At 35.3% G+C, this 11094-nt stretch overlaps 1 protein-coding gene across 1 annotated transcript; it reads left to right on the top strand.

Annotated features, from left to right (window-relative positions):
* The first annotated feature begins 7671 nt into the window (after nt 1–7671).
* On the top strand, nt 7672–9646 carry LOC132185965 (B3 domain-containing protein At2g31720-like). The gene is made up of 2 exons (XM_059599787.1): nt 7672–7738; nt 8765–9646. Exons 1-2 carry the CDS (start codon nt 7704–7706, stop codon nt 9588–9590), a joined length of 861 nt encoding a protein of 286 aa, XP_059455770.1. The 5' UTR covers nt 7672–7703; the 3' UTR covers nt 9591–9646.
* Nucleotides 9647–11094: the final 1448 nt, after the last annotated feature.

The raw sequence follows: 11094 nt of genomic DNA, 5'->3' as shown, positions 1-11094 counted from the left end.
GCGCTCTAGCTCTATAAAAAGACATGCGACATAATTTTTTCAACATCTTTCAATGTGGATACGACTCTTTCTACTTTTTTGGCCTACTCCACGGATATGGTATGAATTTAATACATCTATTATTCGCTTTATAGATTCATGGGTTTTATTCCGTTGATCCATTCATACGTGCATGTATTTATTATTGGGATAGCAAAAAAAATCATTAAATTTGTAAGACTCATTTAAGTGAAAATGGATTCAATGATTGGGGTTAGAGCATCTACTATATGTGATTCTCTCATTCTTCTTCATCATCTCTTTCCTAAAATTAACCGATCCACCTTCACTTAAGTGGGTCTTACAAATCAAATGATAATTTTTTTAAAAATAGATAATGAAAAAGGATAAGAAAAGGACAAGAGTAGATACTTTAACATTTTTCAAACAGATACTATAATAAGATAAATGTTAGAAGAAACTTTACTTGGGCTTCCTGAACTTCTATCCGATTTTACATACCCCTATTGAACTTCCAAATATCTTATTTTAGACCCATGAACTTTCAATCACTCTCAATTAGAACCATTCCATTAATTTTAGCCGTTAAAAATACAAAAAAAAAAAGATCAAAATGTCCTTGATTTTCATTTTTTAAAAAATAAAAAAACGTTTTGAAAGTTGAAATTTTATACAAAAGTCAATTGTATAAACGTCATGTAACGTTTAAAATCTGACGGAGGGGTCTACATTGAGAGTAATTGAAAGTTCAAAAGCCCAAAATGAGAGATTTAGAAGTTCATAGATGGTTTGTAAAATCGAGTGGAAATTTATGGGGCCAAAGTGAAGTTTCCCCTAAATGTTATTTAGTAAACTTTTATGTGATTGTTATATAACTATGATAATGTGACAATAAAAATCAGTTATTATTATTTTTTCTTTCTTTCTTTTTATAGGCCCAAACTGATCAAAAGACTGCTTTTGATAAATGGAAAAATAACTTGCATCATGGAAGCAATAATGCAAGATTCAATTAATAAACTACGTAGTAATCAACTCTGTGGGATTCTACTTGGTAGGCGGTGTCTGATTCTTTCAGTTTTAGGATGTTGCGTGCAAGATGATCTTAAACAAAATAGAGAGAAAAAAAAAAAAAAAAAAAATAGAGGACACTATATCAATAGAAAATGGAAATATCATAATAGCAACAAATCTAGTATCAAATATCATGAGATTACGTAAAGCTTACACGCCCATTTAAGAAGTGCCATGATCAATCCCTCTCCGAATATAAGGACAACATTTTCATGGGGTTGTTGGGGCCAAAGATAACACAACTGGGTCAGAGAGAGAGAGAGAGAGAGAGAGATAGAGAGAGAGATTTGTTAATTTAATCTCAAAATGGAGAGAGAGACAGAGAGACAGAGAGAGAGAGACAGAGAGATTTGTTAATTTAATCTCAAAATGGAGAGAGAGAGAGAGAGAGAGATTTGTTAATTTAATCTCAAAATGGAGCCCTTTGATAAATTTGTTGTTTGTTGTTTGTTGTTTTTTATAATAGACAAAATACTACATCAAATTCAACGAAGAATTAACAACTGAACAACCAATCTTTATAACATAATCAGAATGCAGTATGGAAATAATAAAAAAATGATAATGATAATCAAAATGTTATTGACAAATACTAATAACAATTGTTTTTGCAGGAAAAAAAAATTTAAAACGAAAATTAATATATAGGATCATATATATGATCAATTATATTACAAGAAAGATTTAATAGATAAGCCAAATTTCTATTAAGAATAAGGGGTAACTTCACTTTAAACTCTTGAATTATCACGCGATTTGACAAGCTCCCTAAACTTCAAAACCTCTCAATTTAAACTCCTGAACTTTCAATTGCAGTCAATTTGAGCTCATTGGTCAGATTTAGCCGTTAACTTCTAACAAAAATACCTAAAAAGACCAAATTATCCATGATTTTCGTATTTATTTATTATTATTTTTTTAATTTAGAATTTTATAAAAAAGTCAGAGGTATAAACGTCATTGTCTCACTTTTAATGTTTAAAATTTAACGGATGAGTTCAAATTGAGAGGTTTTGAAGTTTACCCCTAAAAATAATATAAGGATAACTTCACTTACCCCTTAAAAATGTTACGTCTTTTGCAAACACTTCCCCAAAGTTTAAAAACTCTCACTTTAGTGTATCGATCTTTTGATTTTTTCCAATTACCCCCCCCCCCACGGCGGTTAAGATTTTCTGTTAAATCCTAATGGAAGGGTATGAAATTCCTAAAATGTCCTCATCAATGGGTGAAACTCTCAAATGAATGATGTACCCTTATAAATGATTGGCACAAACAATAAGAAAATTGGCCACCAATTAAGGCGATTTGATGAAATATACCGGGCGACAACACAACTAATAGGCACAAACCTCGAAAGGTATGTAAGGCAGCAACGGGGAGCAGGGAGGCCAGGGAAGACGGTGGTGAGGTGTATTGGTGGGCGGAATTGAGGGAAGATGACAGATTGAACTTTGAAAAAAAACGAATCTAAAAATAAGGTAGATCTGCGAGGAGGAGGAGGAGATATAGCAGGTTGGAGGAAGCAAAAAGGCCGAGGTTGAGGGACTGAGGCTACAATTTTGAGAGGATCAAAGATAGATTGCCAATGGTGATGAATATTGCCTCATAAGAGGCACAAATGTCAAAAAGATAACTCTAGACAATCAAACAGAAAGAAGCAGCTTCATGAAAGAGGAGAGAAGGAGATCTCAAACAAAGGAGACAAGCAGTTAACTTTGAGGAGAAGTTTTTGCCAAAGAGAAAGTTAGAGAAGTTTTCACAATAATGATATTTTTCATTTCATTATGATTATAATTTAAAATTGGAACATCTATCTCGATATACACGTAACTTCGCATTATTTAATTTATTTTTAAAAACATATCAACGTTAACTTTATATACATAATTAAATGCACTCCCTTGAAATTCTAACTATACAATTAATATTATTAAATCCAACTACGGACAGCCAAGAAAACCACACAGGGGCGACTAGGTGACTGATGGGGATTGTTAAGAATCCGTTTGGATTAATTTATTAATTTAATGAGATCATGCCAGTTAAAACGAAGAATAAAAGAGTAATTTCATAAATGGAATACTGAAGAATTGTTTTATAATGCACAATTATCGAGAATGTACACTATTTACACACTCTTCACTCGGTTGCCAAACACCATCTAGAGGAGTGAAAGTTTGACACATAGAATATATATATATATATATATATATATATATATTCGGATCCACATAGAAAATGTTGGTTCCACCCTTGTGTCGTTTAACGGCAAAACCACGCGTACAAACAAAAGTCATCCCCGCAAATTTAAAGGATAATGGCAGTGGCCCCCATCAGATTTGATGAGTCATGTGCGTCTCATATTTTAGTTATTAAATTTAGGAAAAAATTCAGTTTACTTATAAATTTTCAAGAATTTTTTAATTTTAACTTTAAAGTTTAAAAATTGATAATCTACTTTTCTAAAGTTTCAAAAATTGACAATTTAAACATTTTATTTAATTTTTTCGTTAAATTAGACGAAAATTTTTTTTAAAAAAACCTAAGGGTAATGATGTAATTTCATAGATTTCCGTTTATTTTGACGAAAAAATTAAACTTAAGATTTAAATTGCCAATTTTTGAAACTTTAGGGTTAAAATTAAAAAATTCCTGAAACTTTAAAAGGTAAATTGCAATTTTTCCTTAAATCTATCTCCAACATGGATAAACAATCCATCGTATCGTATGGAATCTATGAATTAGCAATTGCTAATTTGCTAAACTAATTTACTTATAATTTGGTATTCACAACATCTGCAAATTTACTTATAATTTGGTATTCATAGATTACTCCCCATTGTTTATATATAATTTGCTAAACTAATTTACTTATAATTGCTAATGATCGTCTCATAATTTGCTAATGAGGAATTAGCAATTCCTTGTGAGATGAAGGAAGCGCAGATCTGAGGATATGTACGGGCATAGATATTAGAGCATTCCCAACAGACTTCCTTATATAGGGAGTCTGTTCCCTATGTGTAGGGAATATGTTTAAAAAATCGCAAAAAATATCCCGCAACAGATTCCCTAAATGAGTCTCAACTATGAGGATCACTACAGTGGAACCCAAAATATAGGGTTTCACTATTGCAATCCTTATGATTATTAAAATAAAAAAAAATATTTTTCTCTCTTCTCTACTCTCTCCTCTCTCCTCTTACAAGTCTCTCTCCTCTCTCTTCTCATATATATAATATAATTAAAAAAATAACTTTTTTAATGATATAGAGAAAGATTAAGAGAAGCTATTGAGGTGTATTTTGACATAGGGAAGCAAAAAGTAGTTTGAATCCTTAAATGTAAGGAAAATGACGAAGAAGCTGCTAGGAATGCTCTTCAGAGGCCAAAGTTTTTGCTTTAGCATGTTGAAAAGTCAACTAAAATAGATGTTCAATCACAGCCGTCCAAGAATAGATAGATTTTAATTTAAGGCTTCCAGAAGCAATCTTTACTCAAAGATTCAAACGCGTTTACATTAGCCACGGAAAAACACATCTCGTTTGAAGAAAAACACCGTACGCTGTCTTCGCACAATTAAAAGTAAAGTCTTTTAGGTGTGAATCTTTGAGTAATGTCATTGTAGCATCACACCTAAAAGACTAGTATCCACCCCCAAAAAACAAAAGCTTTTTGGATGGCTTTGCAATTTGCCTGGGTGGCCTAACCTTAATTATCAAGTGGAAAGTTGCCATGGAAATTGTTTATAATAAACATCAGCGGCATATGTCTTATATATCATTCTCTTCATTATGTTTATAAAAAATTTAAAAAAAATTACAAAAACTTACTCACATTAGATTCTTTACATTTAATCAATCATCAAAGATTGCTACACTGTTTCTCAATATATATAAAAATAAAAGTGATCCTATATACATTACTTTAATATAAACATTTATCTTTCCTCATTACAGTATTATATATAATAGATAAAATAAATAAAGTACTCGGATACAATTTTTTTTTTATATTACATCAATTATTTTTATTATTATTTAAAAGAAATTAATTATTTTTTTCAAAATACAGTATTGAACAGATATATACACATGGACGGAGCAGGCTTTCAATTTGGAAGTGGATCAAAGGTCAAAATTTTGTTGAAAAGAGACCGATTGACAAAAAAAAATAATAAAAAACTTCAAATTATTATTCTTTGAATTTTTTTTTTTTTTTCTTCTAGGCCTGGTCCCCCCCTAAATCCGTTATACGCACGATCCTTTTACCAACGCCAAAGTAGGTGGCTTGGACACTACGGTGGTGTTTGGCAACCGGGTGGAGTCAGCCTAGATGCTGTACATTCTCGATAATAGTGCTTAATAAACACAACCCATCAGTCTCCCATTTATGAAATTACACTCTTGTCCTTTGTTTTATTCCCCCTTTTTTTTTTTTTTTTTTTTTTTTCCAGCGCACAAACGCTGCCCCAACCTTCGTTTTCTTCCCCTTTTTTCCCAGGCACGAACTCTGTCCCAACCTTAACGTATAAATTACTGTCGGCAAGAATCCACATTTTCAGATTAATTTGCTGGCCCGATATTCCATTCTGTCTGCAAAAACTAGATGACAAAGAACCAGCCACATCCTCTTCTTTGCAAGCCTGCCGAGATTTCATCTTACATTATTTTAAAAATAATTTGTCAAGAAATGAACGGCTATGTGCCTCTTGAAGCCACCGATGTCCGAAGACTTGAAAACCATGGTCAATTAATCAATCCTTTTTAGTACCAGTAATTGGCAGCCTACATCTTTCCAAAACTGCAAAAACATGTTCAAGAAGTTGCTCATAGTCCATAAGCTCACTCCCTTCCAACGTCCTACGCCGGCCGCTGCAGCCAATCAGAGGGAGGAGGAAAGCTTCTCTACCCCGTTGAAAATCGTCCTCGCTGGCGGGATGGTGGAGTGCTTCTACATGGCAACTCCCACAGCCAGGATTATGGAGAATTACCCGTCTTTCGTGCTTGCCAGACCGCAAGTCTTTCGGCAGCCATGGGATTCTGTTGTCAGGCCGAATGAGATCCTCCACCCAGGGGACGCCTGTTTCGTGCGGGGGATTTTCAGGGAAAAAACCTCAAAAAGTGTCCAGAGAAAGACAAGGGCAATATGGTCACAGTTGGTAAAATATTGATGTTGAAAGTTCAAAATTTGATGGTCAATCAGTCAAAGGTGAACAGGGTCCGGGACAACCCAGTAATTACCAAACAACCCCTAAAAATATAGAAAATTTTCTATAATTTTCTATATTTTTAGAAAAATATATTTGGTAAACAACCCGGTTGGTTTTATTTTGGGGTTTTTTTTGTTAAAACCCATGTGAGTTTCTTGTTTGGCCCTTCTAGTCCAAAACCCAAAGTGAAAATGAAAATGGAGAAGAACACCTTGAAATTTTGTGCTAGCCCAAATTTTTGTGTCTCAGCATCCAAAACCCAAGGGTAAAATAATTGCCCAACAGACTGCCCATACGTTTGCCTGACACCCAAGCAAAGTAATGATCTAACTATTACCATGTGCGAGCCTGTCTCAGTGAAGTTGTGGTTCACAGTGAAAGTAAACAAATAGCAAAAACTTTCTTAAAATAATAGAAAAACTTTGTTAAAAAATAATAAAAATAAGGGTTAAATACTTCAAGCCCTCATGGGTTTCCCCATGGGTTTCACAACTTTATTTTTTTCTCCCTAAAATTTTATTTTTATTATAGGAGGTCCATATGGTTTTGATAATAGACCAAATTAGTCTTTCCGTCAGTTGACCGTTAGTTGACTTAACGGAAAGCCACGTGGACCAATCAAATGTTGACACGTGACACCCACTTAATTTTTTTTAAAAAAAATTAAAAAAAAAAAAATTGGGGAGGCCACCCCCTTGGCCATTTGGGGGTGGCCGCTTGGGGTGGCTTGGCCACTCCTATGGAGCCTTGAGGGTGGCCGTAACCTTTTTTTTTCGGTTTTTTTTTTTTTTAATAATATGTTAAATATTACTTTAGTTGGATAAACCTCTATTTGTGAATCCAATAGAAGTTAGATCCTCCAATGATTAATACCAATCATTGGCAATCATTTTTGATTTACACCAAAAGTTATTGTAAAAATAAGTACAAAAACAATTTTTCTCACATTATAAACTTATTTTCACATAGAAATCTGAAATAGAATTATTTTGAAAATCAAAAAATAAGAATTTAAAAACAAAAACAAAACCATGCCTACCAAACAAAATAACCCTAAACCCTAAACCCTACCAACCTCTGGCTCAGGTTACCTACCAACCTCTGGCTCAAGTTACTTGTCCTTCTGCAGCCTATAAATATAGAAAGCGCGCAGATCAGGTTACCAACTGCAGAACTTGTCTTTTTTACAAAAAATTGATACCTGCGGCGGAATGTACTGTGCCTCTGGAACCTCTGGCTCTGCTGCAAGTGCGGGTATGTCTTCTAGTCTAGTTTGCTAAGATATGTTTTCCATGAAACGTATATATTGTTATATGCATTTGTTTTAAAGTTTCTGATTTTTGTTTTTGGCCTGTTTCTTTTTTTAGCAGGACCGGCAAAAACCCACCTCTATAAGGGAATCTCCGGATACCAAATGCCATCGCTTCCGATGCCTGTCCCAAACCACAGGTATCTCTTTACACACTTTGACCATATTACCTTTGTCTTCCTCTAGACTTTTTAAGTTTTTTTTCCCTGAAAATTCCCAAAGCACGAAACAGGCGTCCCCAAAAACAAACTCAGACCCACTGCACCGTGTCACTCAGTAAACTTCCAAAATTGATCCATGTGCCTCAAAAGGTCAGAACACCCGAACCAATCCAGAAGACCCTTCTTCTTCATCAATTTCGGAGACCCAGATGACCCAAATTGGGGTTGACCCGAGTGGTGATGTGGGTGCAGGCGGATTTGGTGACCCCGCCGATGCCCGAGTTGAGGGCTTCGTGTGAAGTATGGACGGAAAGGAAATTGACCCATGTGCCTCACAAGGTTAGAACACCCAAACCAACCCAGAAGACCCTTCTTCTTCATCAATTTCGGAGACCCAGATGACCCAAATTGGGGTTGACCCGAGTGGTGATGTGGGTGCGGATTTGGTGGCCCCGCCGATGTCCGAGTTGAGGGCTTCGTGTGAAGTATGGACGGAAAGGAAATTGACCCATGTGCCTCACAAGGTTAGAACACCCAAACCAACCCAGAAGACCCCTCTTCTTCATCAATTTCGGAGACCCAGCTGACCAAAATCCGGGTTGACCCCAGTGGTGATGTGGGTTCGGATTCGGTGACCCTGCCGAGGACCTAGTTGAGGGCTTTTTGTGAGAGCATGGACGGGAAGGGGTTGAGGAGGTCTTGTGTGCTATTGTTGGAGGCACTAATGGGGCTTAAGGCCAATGTGGGTGTGGGAGTAAGGGAGAGAGCAAAGGAGTTGGCTTTGGAGAAGACTCCGTGAGGGAGATTGCGTGAGGTCTTGTGTGCCTTTTTTTTTTTCTTTCTTTTTTTTTTAAAAAAATTTTTAATTTTAGAAAAAGCTAATCTTCTTCTTTAGCTTAATTCTTTGTTTTCATCCATTGTTCTCATTACCATCTAAGAATTAAATTTTATCACACTATTCTTTGTTTTCTGAAACTTTGTGCATGATTCCCTTGTTCTCTGCAGAAAGAAAAGGAGGGTGACTCTTGAAGATTTGCGCTGCGATTCTACTGACGTAAATGGGTCGTTCAAAAGGCTCTTGGATGAGGTCAAAGCTGTGGCTAAGAATGAAGAAGAGGCGCTGTCGTTGACGACAGAGAGAGTTTTGATGGACCTGATTGATTTCAGTGTGCGAAAGGCGCATGAGCGAAGGAAAAGCTTGGATTTCGATATCGCTCTTCATGCAACCGACACAAACAGTACCCATGTTATCGACACGCCCAAGACGAAACCCGACTGCCCAAAGGAAGGAGAAGGGAAAAAGAAAGAGCCAACGACACCATTACTAATTTCTTGGGCTAGGAAAAAAATTCGAGTGCAAAGGAACAACCCGAGAATAGTAACACAGCACTCGGGTTCAGGCCCACCAGCAGGCGACATGCCAACAGAGTTGAAGAAGAAAGTAGTAGTGGAGTTGCAGGGAAGTGATGTGAAGATGGTGATCAAAAAGGTGTTAACCAAAACAGATTTGGACCCTAGTTGTAATCGGTTTTTAATATCCAGGAAGAAAATGAGTGTCGAGTTTCTTACTGAAGAGGAAAAAGAAAACATCGTACAAAAGAAAGAAGATGGACTACATTTTCAAGGCATGAAAGTGTCATTGATAGAACCGAGCCTTAAAGAGTCAAGCATATGGTTGAAGAAGTGGAATGTTGGTAAAAGTATGTCATATGTGTTGAGCTCCCCATGGATTTCTGTTGCCACGACAAACGGACTCGATGTCGGCGATGATATAACACTCTGGTCCTTCAGAGTCGATGGAAGACTCAACTTCGCTCTCAGCCTCTCATAGAGTTTTTTTTTGATAAGTTTAGGTTGTTTTCTTTCCAAGAATGTATAATTAAGAGAAAATGCGTGTAAAAAACAAAAAAAAAATAAAAATAAAAAAATAAAAAAAAAATGCGTGTGTATATATATATATTATATATATATATATACACGCTTTTATGGATATATATATTTTTACTTATTTTAATTGAATGTATGAACGTAGTATTAACATAAACTTAAAAATTTTTGACGGATGCCTAAAAATTAGTTTAGTCCCTTCAATTAAAATTGTTTGAACATTTTTAAACAAGCATCCGATAAATGGAAAAATAACTTGCGTTATATTTATATATTTTATTGTTTATTTATTATTATTGCTTCGTCAATGCAAGATTCAATCAATAGTACATGGAAACTGCGTAGTAATCATTAACTCTGTCGGATTCAGCTTGGTAGGCGGTGTCTGATGATGACTCTGATTCTTTCAGTTTTAGGATGTTGCGTGCAGGATGATCTTAAACAAAATAGAGAGAGAAAAATAAAGGGGACACCATAAAGACATGAGTGGCTTGTCATAATTAACATGAGAGAAAATAAATCGCTTTGGTGCTGTTATTAAAATTGCATTATGTATGTTATAGTTTAATTAAAGACTAAATATTTTAAATTTTTTCTTTATTTTTTTTATTTTGTAAAAAAATTTTAAAAATAAGTCAATTTTAACATGTAATCCGCTTAACATTTGGCCCCATTTATGGAATTATTGAAAACTCAAAGCAATTAGAAGCCACTCATGTCTTAAAAGTAACTTTTGACAAGCATCTACTACCTGCTACTTGCTCTCTCTCTCTCTCTCTCTCTCTATATGTATATATATAGAGGATGTGGGGCCGCATTGTTTGGGTTCATGGTCCGACTATCATCCACAGTCATGTCTTAAAAATAACTTTTGACAAGCATCTACAACCTTCTACTTCCTCTCTCTCTCTTTCTTTCTATCTCTCTCTCTCTCTCTCTCTCTCTCTCTCTATATATATATATATATATATGGAGGATGTGGGGCCGAATTGCTTGGGTTCATGGTCTGACTATCATCCACAATCTCCTACATGACTTTATAGAAATTATTTCTTATTTTTTTAGATTTTTTTCGAATAAAGAAAAAAGAATTATTTTTTTTAAAATGTTGTCATCATTTTACATTGATTGATGAGAAAGAACCCATGTAAAATAAAAGGCAAGAGAATAACTTCAATGTGGTCTAAGTATAAAACTCATTCAGTGGTTGCCATATCAGCTGGAACACTCTAATAAATAAACACTCACACCTAATTATATCAGGTTTTATTAATTTTTTAAAAAACGTAAATGTAGAGGGTGGCAGAAGGAGGTGGTGGCAGTTTGCTGCCACCCCCATTGGCTGAGGGTGGTGGCGAGCCACCCCTGTGACCTTGGATATCTCCCTCTCTCTCAATCTCGACTGGATCTCTCTCCCTCTCTCTCTCTCCGCCAAGGGCGGCTTGTGC

This window comes from Corylus avellana, chromosome ca6 (assembly GCF_901000735.1).
Source record: "Corylus avellana chromosome ca6, CavTom2PMs-1.0".
In the NCBI taxonomy this organism is placed as follows: Eukaryota; Viridiplantae; Streptophyta; class Magnoliopsida; order Fagales; family Betulaceae; genus Corylus; species Corylus avellana.
Note: the sequence above shows the minus strand (reverse complement) of the source record. Positions and strands in the feature narration are given on the sequence as shown.

What these genes read in the sequence shown, in the direction of transcription:
- LOC132185965 (XM_059599787.1), top strand. Translation starts at nt 7,704, where the DNA reads ATGCCATCGCTTCCGATGCCTGTCCCAAACCACAG. An exon ending in ATGCCTGTCCCAAACCACAG is followed by an intron (nt 7,739 to 8,764) that starts GTATCTCTTTAC and finishes TGTTCTCTGCAG; the next exon opens with AAAGAAAAGGAGGGTGACTC.